The following is a 27,774-nucleotide window of genomic DNA, read 5'->3' as shown; positions in this document are numbered from 1 at the left end:
TACCGCTGGGGTGGGCGGTAGTACCGCTTGACGCTTGTCAGCGGTAGTACCGCGCACGCAACAGTAGTACCGCTCTGCCGCAAAAAGGACCGACCAAAAGGGGCTTAGCTCAAGAGAAGAAACCGAGACAAAAACGAGAACACACACACACACACACAAAACCGACAAAAAGAACGAAGACACACACCTCTCCAAGAGAGGGCGGTGGCCGAGGCCACCTATGTTTGAGTTCAGAGGTATTGCACCGCGAAGATTTTAACCATGGGCCCATGACCAACACTCACCTTTGAAGCACAAGTACCATCAAAAATGGCTAATGTGAAAGAGTTTGGTTAGTTTATGCACTATGGGGGGAGGGAAAGTTCATTGAGAGAACAACACTCTGCCTATGTCCATGTCTACACCTAAAGTAGACAACAGGTTGAGTGTGGTGGGGTGTGCAAGGGTTCAAGTCACATTGATTGAATCAATGATATTTAGCTCATGCCTTAACTCGTGAAATCTTGCTTCATCCAAAGGCTTCGTGAAAATATATGTAAGGTTGTCATGAGTGTTGACATAGTTGAGCTCGATCTCCCCTCGCCTAATGTGATCCCGGATGAAGTGATACCTAATCTCAATATGCTTTTTCTTTAAGTGTTGCACCGGGTTGAGAGAAATCTTGATGGCACTTTCATTGTCACACCAAAGAGGCACTTTTTCACAAATGAAACCGTAATCCTTTAAAGTTTGCCTCATCCATAAAAGTTGTGCACAACAGCTACCGGTAGCCACATACTCCGCTTCCGTGGACGAGAGAGACACACAACTTTGCTTCTTGGAAGACCAACTCACCAAAGAGCAACCAAGAAATTGGCACCCTCCGGAAGTGGACTTCCTATCCACTTTGCCTCCCGCCCAATCCGAGTCCGAATAACCTACAAGCTTGAAGTTTGCTCCTCTTGGGTACCATAAGCCAAAGTTTGGGGTATGATCCAAATATCGAAAGATTCACTTGTCCGCCACAAAGTGACTTTCCTTATGTGCGGCTTGAAACCATGCACAAATTCCCACACTCAACATGATATCGGTCTAGATGCACAAAGGAAAAGCAAGGAGCCAATCATGGAGCGATATACCTTTTGATCCACCGCTTTACCATTGGGATCAATGTCAAGTTGGCACTTGGTGGGCATGGGAGTGGAAGCCGGCTTGACATCACTTAGCTTGAATCTCTTTAGCATGTCTTGCGTGTATTTGGCTTGTTTGATGAAGGTTCCTTCTCTCCTCTGCTTCACAACGAACCCGAGAAAGAACTTCAACTCTCCCATGGAAGACATCTCGAACTTTGAGGTCATGAGAGCGGCAAATTCCTCATTGAAAGCTTTGTTAGGGGAACCAAACATAATATCATCAACATATAATTGGCACACAAACAACTCCCCTTTGACCTTCTTAGTAAAAAGAGTGGGGTCGATTAGCCCAACTTCAAAACCACGGTCTTGTAACAACTCAGTAAGGTGGTCATACCACGCACGTGGGGCTTGCTTAAGGCCATAGAGTGCCTTATCGAGTTGATACACATGATCGGGAAAGTAGGGATCCTCGAACCCGGGGGGTTGCTTAACATATACCAATTCATTAATCAGACCATTAAGGAAAGCACTCTTCACATCCATTTGTTGTAACTTAAAGTTATGATGAGAAGCATATGCAATCAACATGTGAATGGATTCAAGACAAGCAACTAGGGAAAATGTTTCACCGTAGTCGATACCCTCGACTTGGGAGTAGCCTTATGCTACCAAACGAGCCTTGTTGCGAATGATAATCCCATGAGCATCTTGCTTGTTCTTGAATATACACTTGGTTCCAATGACATTGTGGTTCTCCATTGGCCTTGTCACCAATCTCCACACTTTGTTGCGCTCGAAGTTGTTGAGTTCTTCATGCATGGCATTGAGCCAATCCGGATCTTCGAGCGCCTCATAGACCTTTTGGGGTTCAACACAAGAGACAAATGTGTGATGTTCACAATAGTTTGCTAATTGTCTACGAGTGCTTACCCCCTTTCTTAAGCTTCCAAGCACATTTGTCATGAGATGATCCTTGGTGGAGAGCTTGTAAGCAACCTTGGCGGCACGACGCTCCAATTCCTCCTCGGGGGTGAGACGAGGAGTGTTCACTTGATCATCTTGAGCGTCGTCTTGAGCTTGTTCTTGATCTCGTGGAAGCTCTTGATCTTGAACTTGTTCGGAGGAGGGAACTTGACCTTGGGCATCACTTGATGTTACAACACCATATTGATATTGACCTTTCCCTTGGTCTTGTTCTTGAGGTTGAGGGCCCTCACTTTGTTCTTCGGAAGCGTGTGGGTCTTGGGTTGGTGAAGATTCCACTTGAGTAGAACATTGTCCTTCTCCTTCGGCCACAAGGGGTTCCTCAATGGGTAGGATATGACCAACACCCATTCTTCTTATGGCTTGGGGAGGAATTTCATCACCTACATCACAAGTACCACTTTGCTCCACTTGGGAGCCGTTATTCTCATCAAACTCCACGTTACACGTTTCCTCAATAAGTCCTGTGGACTTATTGAGAACATGGTAAGCATTAGAGTTTGTAGCATAACCAACAAATATGCCCTCCTAAGCTCTAGCCTCAAATTTAGACAAACGGGCACCTTTCTTGAGAATGAAACACTTACACCCGAAGACCCCGAAAGTACTTGGGGTTGGGCTTGTTACCGGTGAGTATCTCATATGGAGTCTTGTTCAAGCCTTTGCGGAGGTAGAGTCTATTAGATGCATGACACGCGGTGTTGATGGCTTCGGCCCAAAAGTTGTAGGGAGACTTGAACTCCGCCATCGTGGTCCTTGCCGCATCCATCAACGTCCAGTTCTTCCTCTTCGCTACACCATTTTGTTGAGGGGTATAAGGTGTGGAATATTGATGCTTGATTCCCTCATCACTCAAAAACTCATCCAAGGTGTAGTTCTTGAACTCGGAGCCTTTGTCACTTCTTATAGTCAAGATCTTTGCATTGTGTTGTTGTTGAGCTTCATTTGCAAAGTCGATGACGGTTTGTTGGGTCTCGCTCTTCCTCTTGAAGAAATATACCCAAGTGTATCTTGAATAGTCATCCACAATCACCAAGCAATACTGTCTACTGATACGTCTCCAACGTATCTATAATTTTTGATTGCTCCATGCTATATTATCTACTGTTTTGGACTATATTGGGCTTTATTTTCCACTTTTATATTATTTTTGGGACTAACCTATTAACAGGAGGCCCAGCCCAGAATTGCTGTTTTTTGCATATTTCAGTGTTTCGAAGAAACGGAATATCAAACGGAGTCCAAACGGAATGAAACCTTCGGGAACGTGATTTTCTCACCGAACGTGATCCAGGAGACTTGGACCCTACGCAAAGGCATCAGAGAGGCGGTCACGAGGGTGGGGGCGCCCCCTAGGGCGCGCCCCCTACCTCGTGGGCCCCTCGGAGCTCCACCGACATACTTCTTCCTCCTATATATACCTACGTACCCCCAAACGATCAGAACAGGAGCCAAAAACATAATTCCATCGCCGCAACTTTCTGTATCCACGAGATCCCATCTTGGGGCCTGTTCCGGAGCTCCGTCGGAAGAGGGCCGTCATCACGGAGGGCTTCTACATCATCATAGCCTCTCCAATGAAGTGTGAGTAGTTTACCTCAGACCTTCGGGTCCATAGTTAGTAGCTAGATGGCTTCTTCTCCCTTTTTGGATCTCAATACAATGTTCTCCCCCTCTCTCGTGGAGATCTATTTGATGTAATCTTCTTTTTGTGGTGTGTTTGTTGAGACCGATGAATTGTGGGTTTATGATCAAGTCTATCTATGAATAATATTTGAATCTTCTCTGAATTCTTTTATGCATGATTGGTTATCTTTGCAAGTCTCTTAGAATTATCCGTTTGGTTTGGCCAACTGGATTGGTAGTTCTTGCCATGGGAGAAGTGCTTAGCTTTGGGTTCGATCTTGCGGTGTCCTTTCCCAGTGACAGAAGGGGCAGCAAGGCACGTATTGCATCGTTGCCATCGAGGATAACAAGATGGGGTTTATTTCATATTGCATGAATTTATCTCTCTACATCATGTCATCTTGCTTAAGGCGTTACTCTGTTTTTAACTTAATACTCTAGATGCATGTTGGATAGCGGTCGATGAGTGGAGTAATAGTAGTAGATGCAGAATCGTTTCGGTCTACTTGTCACGGACGTGATGCCTATATACATGATCATGCCTAGATATTCTCATAACTATGCTCAATTCTGTCAATTGCTCAACAGTAATTTGTTCACCCACCGTAGAATACTTATGCTCTTGAGAGAAGCCACTAGTGAAACCTATGGCCCCCAGGTCTATTCTCATCATATCAATCTCCATCACTTTAATCTTGCTTTGCTTACTTTGCCTTTTACTTTTCACTTGCATCTTTATACCAAAAATACCAAAAATATTATATCTATCAGATCTCACTCTCGTAAGTGACCGTGAAGGGATTGACAACCCCTAATCGTGTTGGTTGCGAGTAGCTATCGTTTTCTGCAGGTACGAGGGACTTGAGCGTGGCCTCCTACTGGATTGATACCTTGGTTCTCAAAAACTGAGGGAAATACATACGCTACTCTGTTGCATCATCCCTTCCTCTTCGGGGAAATCCAACGCAAGCTCAAGAGGTAGCATCTACCCCCAAGACTATCAAAGGATGGAGGTCCAAAGAGATCCAAATGAAGGAGCTCCAAAGGCCTCTTCGAGTAGATGATAGTCGTGGGAGGGTGAGCCTTCTCATGTAGCTTTCCTTCCATGCAAGCACTACAAGCACGATCTTTGGCAAAACTAACATTTGTTAGTCCACGGACATGGTCCCCCTTGAGAAGACTTTGCAAAGATCTCATATTGATGTGGGCTAGACGGCGATGCCAAAGCCAACCCACGTCAACTTTAGCCATTAGGCATGTCGCGGTCTTAGTGGGTCGCTCCGAAAAGTTAATCACATAGAAACCATTCTTGACATGCCCAACAAAGGCTACTTTAAGAGTCTTGCTCCACAAGAGGGCCACGGTATCAATATCAAATAAAGTGGCAAAGCCCATGAGTGCTAGTTGATGAACGGAAAGTAAATTATATGTAAGGGACTCAACAAGCATGACCTTCTCGATCGTAAGATCATGAGAAATGACAACTTTGCCGAGTCCCAATACCTTAGAGGATGAGGCGTCACCCCACTCAACATTGGTGGGCATGGATGGAATCTTTTGCACGTCCACCACCAAGTCCTTGCTTCCGGTCATATGATTAGTAGCTCCACTATCGAGCAACCATGATCCCCCACCGGAAGCAAACACCTACAAGAGATCAATGCTTGGTTTTAGGTACCCATTTTGTAATGGGTCCTTTGATGTTAGTAACAAGGGTCTTAGGAACCCAAATAGACCATTCAATGTACTCATAAGGAGAACCAACAAATTTGGCATAAACATGCCCATCTCTAGCACAGCATAATACATAAGAAGGGTTAAAGTCGCCGGCTTTGTTGGAAATGGAAGCATTTCCCTTCTTGGCATCACTACCCCTCACAGAGTTCTTCTCCTTCTCCTTAGTAGCACGCTCTCCCTCCTTCACAAAAGTTTGCTTGAGAGGAGGAGGTCATTTGGCCTTGTCATTCTTCTTCTTGTTCTTGGACTTGGGCACGTACCCAATTCCTTCCTTGGCCACAACTCCCTTTTGGTTCGTCAAAAGGTCGCTGAGATTCTTCTCGCCTTATATGCAAGACACAAGACCTTTCTCAAGTTGAACCTTTAGCTTAGTGTTCTCCTCAACAAGATGCACATGCTCACAACATGGGTTAGTAGCATTTGCATTATCAATTAACATCATACGAGGAAAAGTGGCTTTCTCCTTGGTTAGCTTTACTTGAAGTTGATCATGAGACTCTTTGAGGCTAGCATGAGCACCCTTTAATACCTTGTGAGCCTTGTCAAGTAGGTCAAACTCCTCTTTGAGTCTAGCAAGATCAACCCCAAGCTTGGCCTTCTCGGAGTTTAGCACACGAGAGACAACAAGAGCATGATCAAAATCTTTCTTTAACTTAGCGTGATCAACGTTGTGTGCCTCCTCAAGAGCCAAACGAAGACCACGCTCTTCCTCAAGAGCATTGGAAAGATCTGAAATCTCATCGACATAGTCGCCCCTCCATCTTGGAGATAGTATCTTCGTGAGCCTCGATCATGTCATTGGCTTCACCAAGTTGTTCCAACAGAGCAACAAAATGCTTCTTGGATTTACCCTTGAGTTTACCCATAAAGGACTCAAACTCATTTTCCTCCACATTGGATCCCTCATATTCATCAATTCAATCCGTCAAGGAAGGATTATTAATGATGGTAGTTTTGATGTTGGGCTTTAGCCATGAGGCACTTGGCGGTGATGTTCTCATTGTGTGAGTCAAAGAGAGACACTCATGGAGCTTTTGCAATGGCAACAGAGGCCATGGAAACCGACTCACCATCTTCATCATCATCATCATCCTCACGGTACTCTTCTTGAACCACCAACGCCTTGTGAGGGGTCTTCTTGGTGAAGTTGCTCTTGTTAGGGAAAGACTTGGCTTTGTCCTTTCGGATGAGATTGCCACCATTGTCTTCCCTCTTCTCATACGGACATTCCGCAACAAAATGGATCACATTGCCACAATTGTAGCAAGTCCTCACACGTTGCTTGCTCTTCGTGCCACTTGAGTTGTTCTTGTTGAAGTTTGGCCTTGAGTTCTTCTTTCTCCAAAATTGCCTTGAAGCAAGTGCCATGTGTTCATGATAGGCATACTTTGTATCTTCGGGGCTGCTTTCCTCTTCTTCCTCTTCTTCTTCTTCTTCAACACAAACCTTGGCCTTCAATGCAAGGTTGGGCTTCTTTGCCCTTTGAGAGCGAAGCACCGCATTGTCGGCGGTCTTGTCCAAGATGTTCATAGCCACAAACTCATCCAACACTTCACTTGAGGTCAAGGTGTGGAAGTCGGGCCTTTGACGAATGACGGAGGACATGGCCTTGTGGTAAGGCATCGTTGCCTTGAGGAATTTGCGCTTGATCCAATTGTCATCCGTGTCCTTGCTCCCATGATCTCGGAGTGAGACCGCGAATTTGTTTACTCTCCGATAAGGTTCACGAGGTTATTCATCTTCTTTCATAGCAAACTCATCGGCTTCATCTTGCACTACTTCATAGTTGGAGCGTTGAATGCTTGTGCTTCCCCGGCAGAGAGAGATAACACAAAGCCATGCATCTTTGGCCAAGGCGAATGGTCGAAGATGAGGTAGATCTTCGGGTGGAATTGCATCTTGGATGATGAAGAGAGCATTCTCATTTAATTGATTATCCGCGGCTTCTCGGGAGTGAAGTTGCTTGGGTCATGCAGATAGAAACCTTCTTCAATGATTCTCCAAAGATTAGTATTCACATGATTTAAATGACGCTTAAAGCGATAAACCAAAGAATAAAAGTCCTCATTTTTCACAATCTTAGGGGGAGGACCGGCATGATTAAAATGAGTGGAAGGAATCGGTCCGCCGTAAACAAGTGGTGGTTCCACATGGTCAAAGATGTCGGTGCTATTTTTACCACTAGAAGAAGGAGCCTTTTCACTAGTAGCTTCCCCCTTGTCGGAGTTAGCATCCGTCACCTTGTCAGTGGAATCACCCACTTTCAACGGTGCGGTGGATAGTTTAAGCCCTTCAATGAATTTAGTAAACATGCTTTCAACCTCGATCGTCATTGAGGTTTTCAATGTCTCCAAGGCTACATTGAATTCCTCACAGGAGACCGAGGTTCCCCCATCACCCGTAGACGATATCGGATTCACACCGGAGTGCTCCTCCACACCGTCTACGGTGTCAACCATACTCTTCGGACGACAAAGTCCTTAGTAAAGAGACGAGGCTCTGATACCAATTGAAAGGATCGATAGGGTTGACTAGAGGGGGGTGAATAGGCAACCACCAATTTTTAGCTTTTCTTTACCAAATTAAATTTTGCATCAAAGTAGGATGTCTAGATGTGCAACTAGGTGAGCAACCTATATGGTGCCACAATAATGAACATATAAGCAAGCAAGAGAAGTAACACTAATAAGCTTGCACAAGTAAAGGTAAGAGATAACCAAGAGTGGACCCGGTGAAGACGAGGATGTGTTACCGAAGTTCCTTCCTTTTGAGGGGAAGTACGTCTCCGTTAGAGCGGTGTGGAGGCACAATGCTCCCAAGAAGCCACTAGGGCCACTGTATTCTCCTCGCGCCCTCACACAATGCAAGATGCCGTGATTCCGCTATTGGTGCCCTTGGAGGTGGCGACCGGACCTTTACAAACAAGGTTGGGGCAATCTCCACAACTTAATCGGAGGCTCCCAACAACACCACAAAGCTTCACCACAATGGACTATGGCTCCGTGGTGACCTCAACCGTCTAGGGTGCTCAAACACCCAAGAGTAACACGATCCGCTAGGGATTGGTGGTGGAATCAAATTTCTCTTGGTGGAAGTGTAGATCGGGACCTTATCAACCACTCTCGAGCAAATCAACAATTATGATTGGCTAGGGAGAGAGATCGGGCGAAAATGGAGCTTGGAGCATTAATGGAGCTTATGGGGGAAGAGATAAGTCAACAAGGAAGAAGGGGACCCCCTTTTATACTAAAGGGCCCCATCCAACCGTTACCCCCAAAACAGCCCCGCAGAGGACGGTACTACCGCAGGGGGCAGCGGTACTACCGCTGGACCCGGTGGTACTACCGCTCCCCCTTGCAGTACTACCGCACAACCAGGGAGGGCTTGAAGATAGAGGAGGGACCGTGCCCAGCGCGGTACTGCCGCGGTGGTAGGGCGGTACTACCGCTCTCGAGCGGTACTACCGCACCTACTACCGCTGCAAGTGCCGCTCAACCCGACACGAGATGCGCCTCCCTCGAGTCGAGGCGGTAGTGGCCTGGTACCGCAGCAGTACTGCCGCTGAGGACCCTCAAGCGGTACTACCGCTGGGGCCAAAGACTGCCCATCCAGCAAGGAAACAAACCTCCAACGACGTGGGAAGGCCCAGAGGGTGTGAAACGGAAGTGTACGTGATGATTCCACCCTAGCCTTACCAAAGCGGACCCCCTCTTGATAGTACGGTGACTCCTACGAAACTAGTCCACCAAACAAGAAATGAAAGAGCTACACCGTCTTGAAAAACACTCCGAGGGGAAAGAAATCGTCTCGTGCCAAGGATGAATCTCTGAAATGCTCAAAGCACACGGTTAGTCCTCCATGTTGTCATCAATCACCAAAACTACATCGAGAGAGATATGCCTTAACACTCACCCTGCTCATTATTGATACGTCTCCAACGTATCTATAATTTTTGATTGTTCCATGCTATTATATTATCCATCTAGGATGTTCTATATGCATTTATATGCTATTTTATATGATTTTTGGGACTAACCTATTAACCTAGAGCCCAGTGCCAGTTTCTGTTTTTCCTTGTTTTTGAGTTTTACAGAAAAGGAATACCAAACAGAGTCCAATTGACGTGCCAATTTTTTATGATCTTTTATGGACCAAAAGAAGCCCTCGGAGTAAAATAGTTGGGCCAGAAGAGTCCCGAGTCGTCCATGAGATAGGAGGGCGAGCCTAGTGGGTAGGGCGCGCCCTCCACCCTCGTGGACGACTCGGGGACCCCCCTAACTTGTTCCCGATGCCAAAAATTCCTATAAATACAGAAACCTCCAGAAAATAACCTTGATCTGGATTTCCGCCGCCGCAAGCCTCTGTAGCCACCGAAAACCAATCTAGACCCGTTCTGGCACCCTTCCGGAGGGGGGAATCCCTCTCCGGTGGCCATCTTCATCATCCCGGCGCTCTCCATGACGAGGAGGGAGTAGTTCACCCTCGGGGCTGAGGGTATGTACCAGTAGCTATGTGTTTGATCTCTCTCTCTCTCTCGTGTTCTTGATTTGGCATGATCTTGATGTATCGCGAGCTTTGCTATTATAGTTGGATCTTATGATGTTTCTCCCCCTCTACCCTCTTGTGATGAATTGAGTTTTTCCTTTGAAGTTATCTTATCGGATTGAGTCTTTAAGGATTTGAGAACACTTGATGTATGTCTTGCATGTGCTTATCTGTGGTGACAATGGGATATCACGTGATCCACTTGATGTATGTTTTGGTGATCAACTTGCAAGTTCCGTGACCTCGTGAACTTATGCATAGGGTTGGCACACGTTTTCGTCTTGACTCTCTGGTAGAAAATTTGGGGCACTCTTTGAAGTTCTTTGTGTTGGTTGAATAGATGAATCTGAGAATGTGTGGTGCATATCATACAATCATACTTGCGGATACTTATGGTGACATTGGAGTATCTAGGTGACATTAGGGTTTTAGTTGATTTGTGTCTTAAGGTGTTATTTTACTATGAACTCTAGGGCTGTTTGTGACACTTATAGGAACTAGTCATCATCCCGTGCTGACTGCACGGGCTAGTTTCCTATATATGTACTATATAAAACATTGACACAGGCTAAAAATATGCAAAATAGAAATAATATTTCTTTTATAAGTTCCTGGTCGATGTGACAGTTTGTGTATCTTTAGCAAATTTTGATTTTTTTTGTCATATTGTCTGATATTTATTGTTTGTGCCAGGACAGAGACATAAGCGGGAGAACATTATGCTGGTGACTATTGACTACAAATCAGGAGAGAAATTGATTCGTGCTTTACACTTGATGATAATCCAAAGAACATATTTATGTGGCATTTGAAAACTTCACATGAAATGTTTTCCACTACTTCGGGTTTAACTTCTGCATGAACCAAGTTTCATTTATAATTCCCTCAAAATAGTTGCAATATGATGATCTGCCTCGTCTATCATGAGTGTGCACAAAAGTTTAGCACATATTCCAATTCAAGAAGATTAGGGTTATATGTTGTAAACCTGCAAACAGTTTGAAGTCACTAATATAAGCTCATTGTAACCCTTACTATTTCAGTACTACATACAAAACCATAAAAAAAATTATGTTAGACATTTAGCATGCGCCGTGTAGATGATTTGTTGGCATGGTTGAACCCTTCTGTTATTAGGAAATTAGTCAACATTTTATATTGTACCTCTGTAATATAATAATATATATGAATATATATCTATACATAAGTATTCGTTTTCATAGTGGCTTCAATATGGATAGTATTGTGTACTCCACGGGAAACTACACACACGATGATGTGCAATGCTTTGTTGTGTGCATAGCTTCAGCAAAATACCGATGCTCTTTTAAAATTATTTCAGGCAAAATTAGAAGCATCCATAAAAAATGCGAACATTAAGATATGCAACTCCTTGTTAGACATGATCTCACATGAAACCCATATGTGAGAAACTTCTGCTTAGAATCGACGAATCTTGATTCAGTTTAGTTTAACAATTTATGAAGAAATGTCAAAAGGCTGTGCGAACATATATGTTTGTTCTCTTTATGTACTCCCAATTTTTATAGCTCAAAGAATATCACCTCTAGTGTGAAATTTTTTCCTATTGGGTGAGAGAGCTTCTTTTTATGATAATGAAACTAAGTAGATGACCACCAAGACTTTTTCCATACATGTGAGCTTCATGCAATGTCGACTAAGTTTCGGTTTGGATTAGAAAGCACAGCCTATGGAAAAAGAATAACAGATTTCATGTCATTCATAAAATCCAAGGAAGGTATTGTTAATCACTTGGCAGAAAAATCGTAGGACACATGCCAACATAATCTGTAGATATCAATTACCTTCGATAATTTGTAGAAGCAGAAACACCGTTCCATCCTCAACTCGTATATTTATCGGGATGCAAAAAGCGACAGTAGCTGAGGTGCTAATGACAATTATGGAAAGCATATGTCACCTACTTCACATACCGATCGGATATTTGTTGAGTATATATTTTGCACCAACAAAACCATCAAGCTTCCTATTGTCTCCATACATATATTCTATAGAAGATTAGATCATGTTTCTTATACATGCACAAAGGAGAACACCTTAGAAGTCCACACTATAATATTCACTTGTTGCAGTTAAGTTATGTGCATCGTTTTATCCCCGACCAAACCTTTAATTAGAAATTAACCACAGTTTAATTAGAAGTAACAAACCTTTTTTTGATCTAGTTCACAATGAAACCAAACTCTAGACATAAAGTGCTTGCAATCCCTGGACATGAAACACAACCATCTAACTAATGGAAAGACTCAACATAAGCCGATGTAATTCTGTAATAGTACTTACATGTTCCTCCTGCCGTACATCTTCCTGCAACCTTAGAAATATATATATCCATCTCTTCAAGCCATATAGAGTTGAACATTCTTCTCGCTTCACTGCTTCTGACAACTTGAAGTTAATTTATACAAATAATGCTTGGTCTTATTGTGTATTTATCGTAATCTCAACAAAAGTATTGTTTGAGGTTCTCTTGTGGAAATAACCAAAGTCATATCCCAACATAACAATATAGCATGTCCGAAAATTGTCCACCCTTCTACTGTATTAGACTACTTGTCAGCATAATATCTTTGTTGAGCTACAGATAAAGGCAATCTACCAATGGATTCAATAGATGTACCTAGAAAATAAGAATGATGTTAGTTCTTCCCAGCCGGCTTTAGCATGCAGGCATATTAGTATGGAAGCTCGGCTAGGACTATTATAGTTATTCCTGTTTGACTCGTGAAAAGTCTGCAACTCTTAATTAGTTTCAAAAATCATCAAAACCCCCTGAAAAAAGGCCATGGCGTACTTTGTGCAGACAAACATATGGATCTGATGAAAAACAATCCGACAAAGGATTCTTGAGGAAGGGAGAGACGGGGAGAGGTATGTCCTGCTGTGAGGCGAAGTAGAAAATTTATGTGGGTCTGGTTGTTCAGTCGATGTGAGCAAGCAATCATGGGACTGCGGAGAAGAAGAGGGCGGTCGGGAGAGGAGGTCACCGTGAATCCTCGCAGAAACTTCAGAAGCCGAGGCGATGGGAGGTATGATGTGGTCACTTGATCCTTGAGAAAGGGGTGGACGGGAGAGGTCATCTGCAACTACCATGGTGAGCCGATGATCTGTTCTTGTCTTGGGCTAGCTGTAGCAGTGAACACCCCTGCGGAGGAGACGGTGGAGACCTCGGCCAGGAGTATGGCAGGCGAACAGGGGTAGGCGGCGGCAATTCTGCAAGGGGTAAACAAACGTGATGGTAGGGTAGGTTAGAAATCACACCCATCTAGTTTTTTTAGGGATCCCATCCATCTTTTTTTGAGCATCAGGGGATCCCATCCATCTAGTTAGGAGGACGTACAACCCATGTTGTACATCAATGTTCTCACGGCAGCCCATGTTTTTCTCTCTCTATGTAGGTACGTGGGACATCACGCATGGACTCTATGTACATCTAACGGTTGTTAATAACTATTAGAAAGATCGAATGGTTAATAATCTTATAATCATGGATTAACATGGAGTCTTCGTTGGTGCTTCCAATTAGTAAATATAAGATAGCCCAATGGATTGATCGGAAAGAATAACTTTGAGGTGGTTTCGTACCCTACAATAATCTCTTCGTTTGTTCTTGTCGGTGTACAAAAAGAGGGGTACTTTTTTTGTACCCCTATAACTGTGCACGGGCAGTCTGAGCCACGAGCACCACCACACTGAGCAAGGCAAGGGAGGTGAGCCAAGGTAAGGCCGAAGCTCAAGAGAAGCAGAACGACGCCAAGACCAAGACCACAAAGAGCAAAGGGGACGAAACGGATCCCCCCCTCCTCCGGCAAGATCCTTGCCGGGAGGCGGTTTTAGCAAACCCGGCAAGACCCTTGCCGTGGCAGCTCGCCCCACACCTACGGAGTGAGTCACCCTCGAGTCCACTGCCCCCATGGGGCAAGGATTCAGGAGACATCCACGTGGTGGCATGCAGATCTTTGTGAGGACATTCAAGATCAGATACACCCTTTAGAAAATGATGATCCTTGGCGGGATCACAGCCAAGGAGGACCACAAGGCCCCCGGCAAGAGCCTTGCTGGGGATGACAGCAGGCGCCACGGCAAGACCCTTGCCGGGGCCCCGGCAAGGCCCTTGCCGAGAACACCCGTAGGGCCACCATCGGGGCCACACCAGTCAAACCTCCACCGTCGTTCGCATGCAGCTGCCGACCCAACCAGCTAGGCAGGCACCTGCGTGGCGGCATGCAGATCTTCGTGGAGACCCACCACTGCGCCACCTCAGCTGCCTGCCTGCCTACATGGCACCGCGGGCGCTGCTGGCCAAGGCGCGTGTCGACGCGAGAGGGAGCGGCGACGGACGAGACAGGGCTCTCCCCCGTCCCTGATAAAGCAAGGACACCTGGGCAAGACGCATTAAGTGCGCCTTGTCATGTAATGCGAGGGATAACCTCACATCACTATTCCCTTTCCACCTCCTGTGTGCCACTGTGGCAACCCCTTTCCAATAAAAGGAGGCCCGAGGCGACCAGGAGGAGGATTCGTCTTTTTGGAGCTCCTCACGCCCCATAGCTAGCTCAAGAACACAGATATACAATCCACCAAAGCAGGAGTAGGGTTTTACGCATCCCCGCGGCCCGAACCTGGATAAACGAACCATGTGCTATCTGTTTGATCCGCTCTTCTCACGACCCCGCAACTGTAGTAGGGATTCTTGTGATCCCATAGGTGTCGATCCCACCGACATCTTTGGCATGCCAGGTAGGGGGCGCAGTTGTGAGAATCGGCTCTAGCAATCAGCTCAGCACTCCTTCGCCTTCGTGGCTCTTAGAGAAGGACGGAGACCCGAAGATCAGCGCTCGAGTGACTACAAACAGAAGCTAAGTTGCACTGAACCCTTATTTGTGCTACCCTTCTTATTTGAGGTTATTCCCCCCGGAGATATTTGCTTTGTATGAGAAACCTGCACGCCAGGGGGCTCTACCACGATCGGCAACGCCCTTGCCCTGTTTTGAGTCCGCTCAATAGCTCAAGCGGCTGCGTCGAGAATGGCAGAGTAGCCTTCCCCGATCAGCAACGCCCCTGATTCTGACTCGAGTCAAGCTCGACAGTTTGAGCGGCCGCGTTCAGAATGGAAAGGTGGCTCGTCCGGCAGCACGCGTACCCGGCTGGCCATGGGGATCCGTCCCCAAAACGCCGCTAGGGGCTTCCCGCCGGCAAGCCTTCCCGATCGGCGTAGGGTGCGCATACAAAGAGGAATTGAACGGGGAAATAACATGCATGAAAATTAAGAGTACTTCAAAGTTATATTACATCACATCATTGTTGCGGTTCTAACTAAAGATAAAATTTGTCTTGGTCGGGTACCCGCAGCGGCGAAGAAGAACGGGATGCCTAATCCCGGCGCTGGCCTTCCACCCTCTTGATTTCATCGATGCAGTCGGTGATGGGCTTGATGCGCTCCTTGAGCACCGTGAGGTCAGCACCATCCGGCAAGCTCTTCATCGCGGCCGCGAAGTCAAGATCGGGATTCCAGTACGCCATCTTGGTGAGGACCTTGGTCATGACCCTCCAGCAAAGTCGGCGGGCCTCCTCGGCTAGCGTGGCTGTCCTGTTGGAGTGGAGATAAGCCAAGGCTCCGAGGACGCCCTCGAAGAACAGGGTCAACTTGGTGTTGACGGTCCCGCTGCGCTCAGGGGCGTACCTCACGTTTGGCATCCCCATGGTGGCCAATTGCGAGGTGACCCTGCCGGAGACCTCCTCCAGACGGCTGATCCATCTGTTCTCGCCCGCCACATAATCCTGGTGGGAGGCGGCCTCGTTCGCCCGCAGCTGCTTCTCCTCCTCTAGGCTCCTGGTCAAGGTCTCCTCCCGAGCCCTGCTCTCCGACAGCATCTTCTCGAGATCCCCCAGCTTCAGCTTGAGGTCTCTGACAGAGTTTTGCGCTTCGGAGAGCTCCCCAGCCCTGCTGATGACCGCTCCTTGCGCCTCCACCAAGGCGTTGTTGGGCATGCTCTTCTCGTTGGACAGCTTGAGGGCATGTTCCTTCAGCTCGTCCTGCTCCACCTCTAACTCCCTTACCTTGACGGCATGGGTCAGAGCCTGGGCATCGAGTGCCTCCTTGTGCCTCTGCTCCAGCTCGCGAGTCCGCCGCGCGACAAGGGCCTCGAGCTCCTCATCCTTGCCACGGAGCGCTGCGGCAAGCTTCGCCTCACGCGCGGTGAGGTCCTCTTCCTGGGAATCCAGTGCGGCTTGATGCTGGTTTCGGACGGCCTCGGCCGCGGCAGCCAAGTTCGCCGCCTGTTCCTGGGCCTTCTCGATGTCAGCCATCTTCATGGTGAGCTCGACATTGCGCTTGGCCAATTCCTCTTGAAGGGCCCTCTGCTCCTCGTGAGTTTGGTGGAACCAGGTCTGCGTCTCGGCAACGCGCGCCTTGAAATCCATCTCCGCCTGGTCCACCGTTGCCATCCTGGACTTAACCTTGTCCAGACGGACACGGTAGAGTGCCTGGAGCTTCCGGAAATTGGCCCCCGTGGCACGGAAAAGCTGCTCTTCTGGAGAACCGTCGCCACCAACGCCCGGCTCATCAACCACCTCGAGCCTGGTGGCGGCAAGCACCTCGCCGTCAAGAACTTCCCCTTCGGCGGGCGCCTGACTTGACGCCCCTGGGAGGTGGACGAAGAGATCGTCGCCCACCTTCAGATATCTGCCGGGGCCCGAGGTTGAGGAGGAGGGAGGCTGGTCACCCACCGCCTCTTCCTCGGCGGAGGCCTTGCCGGCCTCACTGGCAGGTCCACCGCTGGTGCCCTCGGCAGAAGCCTCGCCGGTCGCCTTGGCGGCCCCTGCGGCGGCGTCCCCGGCGGCACCCTTGGCGGCTTCGTCGGCGGCGGCCTCGTCAGCGTCTTTGGCGGCCTCCTCGGCGGCAATCCTGCTGGCCTCCGCCGCTGCCTCCTCAGCAATATCCCCGACAACAGCATCCACGTCCTCCATGTCTGTTGAAGGAGGGTCTGGGCAGCAACGGGAGCAATGAAGCCAAGAAAAGAATAAGGGAAAAACAGAGACGAAGGACAGGCGACTTACCAGTGCCAGGCTGTGAAGCAGAAGTCCCCTCTCCGCCAACATTTGGCGCCGTGGCAGAGCCACCAGCGCCCAAGTTCCCCTCTTCCTCCATGGGTGTGGGCGCCGTGCCTGATGCCCATGCCGGGGACGCCCCCCGCGGCGGTGTAGTCGATGGGGGTGGTGTGTTGGGAGTAGCCCTCTCTGGCTCCTCCTGCTGCCGCTCCCCTCCTGCAAACCCGGCAAGGTCAGCATCATAGCATCGAGTGCCTACCACATGTCGAGTAAGAAGTGGGTGACGAACTTACGTTGGGGGCTGCACCGGGGGCTGCTGTCCGGGCTGCTCAGCACCACCAGTGGTGTCGTTGAAGCCCCAGCCGGGGGCTGGCTGCTCGCCGAGGTCCTCGCCCTCTTCACCCTCTGGGCCAACGTCTCTGTCTCCCTACAGAAGCAAAAATGGATCAAGTCAAGTGACCCAATTCGAGGAAATGGAAATGACAGTAAGGAATGGAGAACTTACTCGTCATCCGTCTCCTCCTCTTCCACCAGTTTCCTTTTCCTCTCCGGGCTGAGAGGCCCAAGATCAAAAGGGAACTCCACATCATCATCCGAGTCGACGCCTGCCGGAGGAGGCAAAGGAGGCGGCGGGGTTTGTGCGCGCCCAGATGAGGAAGGGGTTGTCGCCTTTTTCTTCTCAGCGGCCCTCATCAGCCTCTTCGCTGTCGTGGCCCTCGTGTGGCGCCCGGACCCCTCCAGGGTCAATTGAGGCCGCGTAGCCCCGCCGGGCCGGACCGGCTCGCCGGAGCCAGACCGCCACAGGACTCGCCCTCTTCCCCTAGCTGGCGTCGAGCCCTCTGCCACGCCCTCCTCCGACGACGACTCGTCGGCCGCGTCCTCGACAAGCGGAGCTCCGGTGTCGGCGCTGCTGACCTCCCTGGAGGCCGCCGCCCACCGGGTGAGCTCCTCTTCCTCTGCCGTCGTTGCGGCCTTGTCCTCCACGCCCCCGGCGCTGCCGGCCTCCATGGCAAGCAGTGCCTCCCTCGCCCTAGTGGCGATGTAATCCAGCTCTACCTGGGTGGTGTCCATGATAAGCCACCACTCGGCGTCGGCATTGACGTACACCTCAATCAGGGTGTCGAAGAATTGCTGCACATCCTCATCCTTCAGCTCCTCCCAGCTCGGGACAGGGCCATGCGCATTACAGTCCGGCATCATGGCGATGATCTCGGACCGACGCGAATTGTTGCACAACGGGACCACCCCCGCTGGCAGCTTGAAGAATGGCCCCTTGAGGGCCTTGCCAACCTTTGCGGTAGCCCTCACGGCCTTGCCGGTCCGCTCGGCCTCGCCATCGCGACACACATCAAGCTGGAAAATCCGCTGGCAGAAGTGGGCATGCGCCAGCACTGTGAAGTTGTGATCAAGGCCGGGGCGGAGTCGCATAATGTCAGCCGGGTTCGTAAAGAGCCAAGCTGGCCTCCCCTTGCTGTGCAATGGGGCGATCCTGCGGCGAATGAAGTCCGCCCCGATCATCTCAAGGGTGAGTCCGGCCTGGGTGAGCCGGAGAATCCTGGTGGTGGCGACGGTGAGCCTCCCATCGGTGGCGTTGACATCGCTCCAATCGCTGCCGCGGGCCGGCGGCACTCGGCGGACCTTGCAGAATTCCGGCGGGTTTCATCTTCAATCCAGCACCACCGGCCACGCCATTCCTCCCACCTCTCCTTCACGGCACCGTCCGGGTACGCCCCCTTGGATCTTGGGATCCAGGTGACGCAACCGGAGACGGCTCCTCCCGGCTGGATTCGAGGGAAGAAGTAATGGCGGAAGAGCGCCATGTTGGGCTGCACCCCGGCAAAGCCTTCGCAAAGATGTGCGAAGAAAGCCATGCACACCACCGCATTCGGAGTAAAATCCAAGAGGCGAGAGCCGAAGGTGCACATAACGTCGCAGAAGAAATCGGAGAAAGGAGGGCATAACCCGCAAGAAAAGTAATCAACGAAGAAGGGGTACTGATTCAAGGCAGGATCAGCGCAAGCAGCAGGAATGATGCGCGTCGCCGGGTGTCCCGAATCCTCTCCCCCCGTCTTCACTCCCCATAGGGGCTTGAAGGAGGCCCGGAGCTCTTGAACATCAACCGTCGAGGGGGAGAAGAAGGCGGACTTCGTCCGGTCCCCCGACAGCACGCTCTCCGGCGGCTCCACCGTCCCGGCGCCCTTAGCCACCCCCTTGCCCTTGGCGAATTTGGGAGCCATGGCGACCAAGAAGTTCAGAGGGCTGAGGAAGGGGGATGGCAAAGCAGCGGCGGCGGGCTACAGTGAAAGCTTAGGAAGGAAGGAAGAGAGGGAACGGTGGCTCTGAGATTGGAAAAGGCACAAGGAAAGAGGAGAAAGTGAGCAGCGCGCCCACGGTTATTCCTTCTTGTGGGGGAAAAACGCGGGCCGCCTCCTTTCACATTAACTGTGATGTGACGCATGCCCACAGGAAGCAACCCCACGCATGCCGCCCACGTCACACACGCCTTCCCACGCCGCGCCACGCGCGGGAAGCATGGGAAGCGCAGCGCGTGAAGAGACTTACCGCAGTAAAAACCGCCCCGCCTGCCCGTGCACCGTTTTTGGGCCTAGATCAACGACGCGATTGCGCTTACGTGTGGCCTAGGCCCGGGGGCTCCTGCCGGTGTACAAAAAGAGGGGTACGTTTTTTTGTACCCCTATAACTGTGCACGGGCAGTCTGAGCCACGGGCACCACCACACTGAGCAAGGCAAGGGAGGTGAGCCAAGGTAAGGCCGAAGCTCAGGAGAAGCAGAACGACGCCAAGACCAAGACCACAAAGAGCAAAGGGGACGAAACGGATCCCCCCCCCCCCGGCAAGATCCTTGCCGGGAGGCGGTTTTAGCAAACCCGGCAAGACCCTTGTCGTGGCAGCTCGCCCCACACCTACGGAGTGAGTCACTCTCGAGTCCACTGCCCCCATGGGGCAAGGATTCGGGAGACATCCCCGTGGTGGTATGCAGATCTTTGGGAGGACATTCAAGATTAGATACACCCTTTAGAAGATGATGATCCTTGGCAGGATCCCAGCCAAGGAGGACCACAAGGCCCCCGGCAAGAGCCTTGTCGGGGATGACAGCAGGCGCCACGGCAAGACCCTTGCCAGGGCCCCGGCAAGGCCCTTGCCGAGAACACCCGTAGGGCCACCATCGGGGCCACGCCAGTCAAACCTCCACCGCCGTTCGCATGCAGCTACCGACCCAACCAGCTGGGCAGGCACCTGCGTGGTGGCATGCAGATCTTCATGGAGACCCACCACTGCGCCACCTCAGCTACCTGCCTGCCTACATGGCATCACGGGCGCCACTGGCCAGGGCGCGTGTCGACGCGAGAGGGAGCAGCAACGGACGAGACAGGGCTCTCCCCCGTCCCCGATAAAGTAAGGACACCTAGGCAAGATGCATTAAGTGCGCCTTGTCATGTAATGCGAGGGATAATCTCACATCACTGTTCCCTTTCCACCTCATGTGTACCACTATGGCAACCCCTTTCCTATAAAAGGAGGCCTGAGGCGACCAGGAGGAGGATTCGGCTTTTTGGAGCTCCTCACGCCCCATAGCTAGCTCAAGAACACAGATATACAATCCACCAAAGCAGGAGTAGGGTTTTACGCATCCCCGCGGCCTGAACCTGGATAAACGAACCGTGTGCTATCTGTTTGATCCGCTCTTCTCACAACCCCGCGCCCCGCAACCGTAGTAGAGATTCTTGTGATCCCATAGGTGTCGTTCCCACCGACAGTTCTCCGCTATTAGTGACTTTGGAGTGACTCTTTGTTGCATGTTGAGGGATAGTTATATGATCAAATTATGTTATTATTGTTGAGAGAACTTGCACTAGTCAAAGTATGAACCCTAGGCCTTGTTTCAACGCATTGCAATACCGTTTGTGCTCACTTTTATCATTAGTTACCTTACTGTTTTTATATTTTCAGATTACAAAAACCTATATCTACCATCCATATTGCACTTGTATCACCATCTCTTCGCCGAACTAGTGCACCTATACAATTTACCATTGTATTGGGTGTGTTGGGGACACAAGAGACTCTTTGTTATTTGGTTGCAGGGTTGTTTGAGAGAGACCATCTTCATCCTATGCCTCCCACGGATTGATAAACCTTAGGTCATCCACTTGAGGGAAATTTGCTACTGTCCTACAAACCTCTGCACTTGGAGGCCCAACAACGTCTACAAGAAGAAGGTTGTGTAGTAGACATCAAGCTCTTTTCTGGCGTTGTTGCCGGGGAGGTTAGTGCTTGAAGGTATATCTTTAGATCTTGCAATCAAATCTTTTAGTTTCTTGTTTTATCACTAGTTTAGTTTATAAAAGAAAATTACAAAAAATGGAATTAAGGTTGCCTCATATGCTTCATCTTTTTAATGTCTTTCGTGTAAATTATGGGAATGAAAATTGTGCTCAAGTACTAGAAGAAGAACTACATAGAGTGCTTGGCATAAAATATGTGAATGATGAGCATGATTGCAATGTTGTTAGTATGAATTCTTTGAATACCCATGATGCTAATGATATGCAAAGTCACAAGCTTGGGGATGCTATGTTTGATGAAGATGATATGTTTTGTCCCCCAAGTTTTGATGAGAAAATTTATTATGATGATAGCATGCCTCCTATTTATGATGATTATATTGATGAAAGTGGGTTTGGAAGAGTGTCAACTTTTGGAAGTAATGATCGCACTATTTTGGAGGATGTTGAATCTTATTGTGATAATTATGAAAGTGGATTTGGAGAGGTCGTGACTTTATTTAGTGATGATTCCACTATTTCGAAAGAGGTTCCAATTGATATGAGAACAAAGTTGCTATCTATGATGATTATTGTGATGAAATGTATGTAATAAATATTAATGATAATCATGAAACTTGTCATATTGATTTTAATTTTCAATTGGATTATGCCTCACATGATAGTTATTTTGTTGAGTTTACTCCCACTACTATTCATGAGAAGAAATTTGCTTATGTGGAGAGTAATAAAAACTCTATGCTTGTGGCTCATGAAAAGAATGCTTTATGTGATAGTTATATTGTTGAATTCATTCATGATGCTACTGAAAATTATTAGGAGGGAGGAATATATGCTTGTAGGAATTGCAATAATATCAAGTTTCCTCTCTATGTGCTTAAAGTTTTAAAGTTATGCTTGTTTTGCCTTCCTATGCTAGTTCACTATTGTTCTCATAAGTTGTTTAATCACAAAATCCCTATGCATAGGAAGAGGGTTAGACTTAAATGTGCTAGTCATATTCTTCATAATCCTCTCTTTATGTTTCAATTCTTATCTTTTATGTGAGCATCATTAAAATCATAATGCCTAGCTAGGGGCGTTAAATGATAGCGCTTGTTGGGAGGCAACCCAACTTCATTTTTGTTCCTGTTTAGTAATAAATAAATCATTTATCCTATGTTATGATTGTCTTTTTATGTTTTAATTAGTGTTTGTGCCAAGTAAAGCCTTTAGGATCTTCTGGGGTGATTATTATTTGATCTTGCTGTAAAAAACAGAAAGTATGCGTTCACGAGAATAATTTTCATTTTTTTACCAGAGAGCGATCAAATACCAATTCCACTTTTAGTAGATTAATAAACAAATTGCCTAGGACGTCCTAATTTCTCAGGATTTTTGGAGTTATAGAAGTATTTGAAACCTACATATTGCTACAGACTGTTCTGTTTTTGACAGATTCTATTTTCTATGAGTTGTTTGCTTATTTTGATGAATCTATGAGTAGTATCAGAGGGTATGAACCATAGAGAAGTTGGAATACAGTAGATATTACATAAATATGAATTTAGAATGAGTTCACAACAGTACCTAAGTGGTGATTTATTTTCTTATACTAACGGAGCTTACGAGTTTTGTGTTGTGAAGTTTTCAAGTTTTGGGTAAAAATTCGATGGACTATGGAATAAGGAGTGGCAAGAGCCTAAACATGGGGACGCCCAAGGCACCCCAAGGTAATATTCAAGTACAACCAAGAGCCTAAGCTTGGGGATGCCCCGGATGGCATCCCCTCTTTCGTCTTCGTTCATCGATAACTTTACTTGGAGCTATATTTTTATTCACCACATGATATGTGTTTTGCTTGGAGCGTCATTTTATTTATTTTGTTTTGCTTGATGTTTGAATAAAATACCAAGATCTGAAATTATTAAATGTTAGAGAATCTTCACATAGTTGCATAATTATTCGACTACTCATTGATCTTCACTTATATCTTTCGGAGTAGTTCGACATTTGCTCTAGTGCTTCACTTATATCTTTCTAGAGCACGGTGGTGGTTTTATTTTATAGAAATAGATGAAATCTCATGCTTCACTTATATTATTTTGAGAGTCTTTTAGAACAACATGGTAATTTGCTTTGGTTATGAATTTAGTCCTAATATGATTGGCATCAAAGATGGGTATAATAAAAACTTTCATATAAGTGCATTGAATACTATGAGAAGTTTGATACTTGATAATTGTTTTGAGATATGAAGATGGTAATATTAGAGTCGTGCTAGTTGAGTAATTGTGAATTTGAGAAATACTTGTGTTGAGGTTTGCAAGTCCCGTAGCATGCACGTATGGTAACCGTTGTGTGACAATTTTGAAGCATGAGGTGTTTCTTTGATTGCCTTCCTTATGAGTGGCGGTCGGGGACGAGCGATGGTCTTTTCCTACCAATCTATCCCCCGAGGAGTATGCATGTAGTGCTTGATTTTTGATAACTTGTAGATTTTTGCAATAAGTATGTGAGTTCTTTATGACTAATGTTGAGTCCATGGATTATATGCACTCTCACCCTTCCATCATTGCTAGCCTCTTCGGTACCGTGCATTGCCCTTTCTCACCTTGAGAGTTGGTGCAAACTTTGCCGGTGCATCCAAACCCCGTGATATGATACACTCTGTCACACATAAGCCTCCTTATATCTTCCTCAAAACAACCACCATACCTACCTATTATGGCATTTCCAAAGCCATTCCGAGATATATTGCCATGCAACTTTCCACCGTTCCATTTATTATGACATGCTTCATCATTGTCATATTGCTTTGCATGATCATGTAGTTGACATTGTATTTGTGGCAAAGCCACCTTGCATAATTCTTTCATACATGTCACTCTTGATTCATTGCACATCCCGGTACACCGCCGGAGCCATTCATATAGAGTCATATTTTGTTCTAAGTATCAAGTTGTAATTCTGGAGTTGTAAGTAAATAAAAGTGTGATGGTCATCATTATTAGAGCATTGTCCCATGTGAGGAAAGGATGATGGAGACTACGATTCCCCCACAAGTCGGTATGAGACTCCGGACAAAAAATAAAAAAGAAAATAAAAAAAGAGGCCATAAAAAGAGAAGGCCTAAAAAACAAAAAAACAAAAAATAAAAAATGAGAGAAAAAGAGAGAAGGGACAATGCTACTATCCTTTTACCACACTTGTGATTCAAAGTAGCACCATGATCTTCATGATAGAGAGTCTCCTATGTTGTCACTTTCATATACTAGTGGGAATATTTCATTATAGAACTTGGCTTGTATATTCCAATGATGGACTTCCTCAAAATTCCCTAGGTCTTCGTGAGCAAGTGAGTTGGATGCACACCTACTTAGTTTCTTTTTGAGCTTTCATACACTTATAGCTCTAGTGCATCCGTTGCATGGCAATCCCTACTCACTCACATTGATATCTATTGATGGGCATCTCCATAGCCCGTTGATACACCTAGTTGACGTGAGACTATCTTCTCCTTTTTGTCTTCTCCACAACCACCATTATATTCCACCTATAGTGCTATGTCCATGGCTCACGCTCATGTATTGCGTGAAAGTTGAAAAAAGTTTGAGATTACTAAAGTATGAAACAATTGCTTGGCTTGTCATCGGGGTTGTGCATGATGAGAGTATTCTTGTGTGACGAAAATGGAGCATGACCAAACTATATGATTTTGTAGGGATGAACTTTCTTTGGCCATGTTATTTTGAGAAGACATGATTGCTTAGTTAGTATGCTTGAAGTATTATTATTTTTATGTCAATATTAAAATTTTGTCTTGAATCTTACGGTATGAATATTCAGGCCACAATAAAGAGAATTACATGGATAAATATGTTAGGTAGCATTCCACATCAAAAATTCTGTTTTTATCATTTACCTACTCGAGGACGAGCAGGAATTAAGCTTGGGGATGCTTGATACGTCTCCAACGTATCTATAATTTTTTATTGTTCCATGCTATTATATTATCCATCTAGGATGCTTTATATGCATTTATATGCTATTTTATATGATTTTTGGGACTAATCTATTAACCTAGAGCCCAGTGCCAGTTTCTGTTTTTTCCTTGTTTTTGAGTTTTACAGAAAAGGAATACCAAACGGAGTCCAATTGACATGCCAATTTTTGATGATTTTTTATGGACCAAAAGAAGCCCTTGGAGTAAAATAGTTGGGCCAGAAGTGTCTTGAGCCATCCAAGAGATAGGAGGGCAAGCCAGGGGGTAGGGCGTGCCCTCCACCCTCGTGGACCCCCTGACTTGTTCCCGACGCCAAAAATTCCTATAAATACAGAAACCTCCAGAAAATAACCTAGATCGGGAGTTCCGCCGCCGCAAGCCTCTGTAGCCACCGAAAACCAATCTAGGCCCGTTTCGGCACCCTGCCGGCGGGGGGAATCCCTCTCCGGTGGCCATCTTCATCATCCCGACGCTCTCCATGACGAGGAGGGAGTAGTTCACCCTCGGGGCTGAGGGTATGTACCAGTAGCTATGTGTTTGATCTCTCTCTCTCTCTCGTGTTCTTGATTTGGCACGATCTTGATGTATCATGAGCTTTGCTATTATAGTTGGATCTTATGATGTTTCTCCCCCTCTACCCTGTTGTGATGAATTGAGTTTTTCCTTTGAATTTATCTTATCGGATTGAGTCTTTAAGGATTTGAGAACACTTGATGTATGCCTTGCATGTGCTTATCTATGGTGACAATGGGATATCACGTGATCCACTTGATGTATGTTTTGGTGATCAACTTGCGAGTTTCGTGACCTCGTGAACTTATGCATAGGGGTTGGCACACGTTTTCGTCTTGACTCTCCGGTAGAAACTTTGGGGCACTCTTTGAAGTTCTTTGTGTTGGTTGAATAGATGAATCTGAGAATGTGTGATGCATATCGTATAATCATACCCGCAGATACTTGTGGTGACATTGGAGTATCTAGGTGACATTAGGGTTTTGGTTGATTTGTGTCTTAAGGTGTTATTTTACTATGAACTCTAGGTCTGTTTGTGACACTTATAGGAATAGCCCAATGGATTGATCGGAAAGAATAACTTTGAGGTGGTTTCGTACCCTACAATAATCTCTTCGTTTGTTCTCCGCTATTAGTGAATTTGGAGTGACTCTTTGTTGCATGTTGAGGGATAGTTATATGATCCAATTATGTTATTATTGTTGGGAGAACTTGCACTAGTCAAAGTATGAACCCTAGGCCTTGTTTCAACGCATTGCAATACCGTTTTTGCTCGCTTTTATCATTAGTTACCTTGCTGTTTTTATATTTTCAGATTACAAAAACCTATATCTACCATCCATATTGCACTTGTATCACCATCTCTTTGCCGAACTAGTGCACCTATACAATTTACCATTGTATTGGGTGTGTTGGGGACACAAGAGACTCTTTGTTATTTGGTTGCAGGGTTGTTTGAGAGAGACCATCTTCATCCTACCCTCCCACGGATTGATAAACCTTAGGTCATCCACTTGAGGGAAATTTTCTACTGTCCTACAAACCTCTGCACTTGGAGGTCCAACAACATCTATAAGAAGAAGGTTGTGTAGTAGACGTCAATTATCCATGCGCTACACTTGAGGTTAATCTTCTGCAGATCTGGCAGCTTGAGCATACCCTCGAAACCAATCTGCTCCACTAGCCACCTCTTGTACTCGCAGAATGTCTGGGTGACTCTGACAGCGTTCTTCACAGATATGCGTGAGGTGGGCGCCGGTGGATCTCCATCAGCAGTCGATCTCGAATATGAGGCGTCTGCTCCAAGCACAACCACGTCCTAGGCAGCTTCTAATGGTTCATCATCAGGACCTTCGCCTCCTCCGCCGCAGCTGGCGGACTGCGAGCTATGTTCATCCTTTGGACCGACAAGCAAAAAACAAAGAAAAATTTGGCGGACGCCATTATGATTCTACTCGATGTTACTACACTAAAAAAGATCAATTAAAAGGGTCACGATGGAACGACAAAATTACCATGTGCCCGCTCCAGATTTGATTGGTGTCGAGAAAGTGAAGAAACAGGAGATGTAAGCCAGAACGGATGTTGCCTAACACTCTCCGGAAGTAGCTTGGGTATATGCGAAACCATTTGGACGAGCGGTTGGGAGTTGGGAGAGGGGGCTGATATTTCGATCTAGGGCACGTTGTAGGTAAATGACTATTTTACCCTTCGCGGGCGGTGCTGGAAAAATGAGTGCACCCAGCCCCTGCCGACGCGTGTGCATGAATGTTTGGTCCTACCCGACGGTGGCTTGGTTTGCATTACGTTTTCCAAGTGTTCGAATAGGTTGAACAATAAAGTGTTAGCAACTATGTTTTGTTGCTGCAATT

General features: G+C 47.0%; 1 protein-coding gene across 1 annotated transcript in view; it reads right to left on the bottom strand.

Annotated features, from left to right (window-relative positions):
• The window catches only part of LOC147970692 (uncharacterized), a 47,857-nt gene extending 20,639 nt beyond the window's left edge, over positions 1–27,218 (bottom strand). Inside the window, exons 1-2 of the mRNA XM_087523568.1 lie at positions 27,000–27,218; positions 14,940–14,943 (exon numbers count right to left, since the gene is read on the bottom strand). Of these exons, the coding sequence (XP_087379694.1) occupies positions 14,940–14,943; positions 27,000–27,059 (64 nt within the window). The 5' untranslated portion in view covers positions 27,060–27,218. The remainder of the gene's footprint in view (positions 1–14,939; positions 14,944–26,999) is intronic.
• Between the last annotated feature and the right edge of the window lie 556 nt (positions 27,219–27,774).

Source organism: Triticum urartu, chromosome 5A, assembly GCF_056163025.1.
Source record: "Triticum urartu cultivar PI428250 chromosome 5A, HENAU_Tu73, whole genome shotgun sequence".
NCBI lineage: Eukaryota > Viridiplantae > Streptophyta > Magnoliopsida > Poales > Poaceae > Triticum > Triticum urartu.
This window is presented reverse-complemented; position numbering and strand designations above follow the sequence as displayed.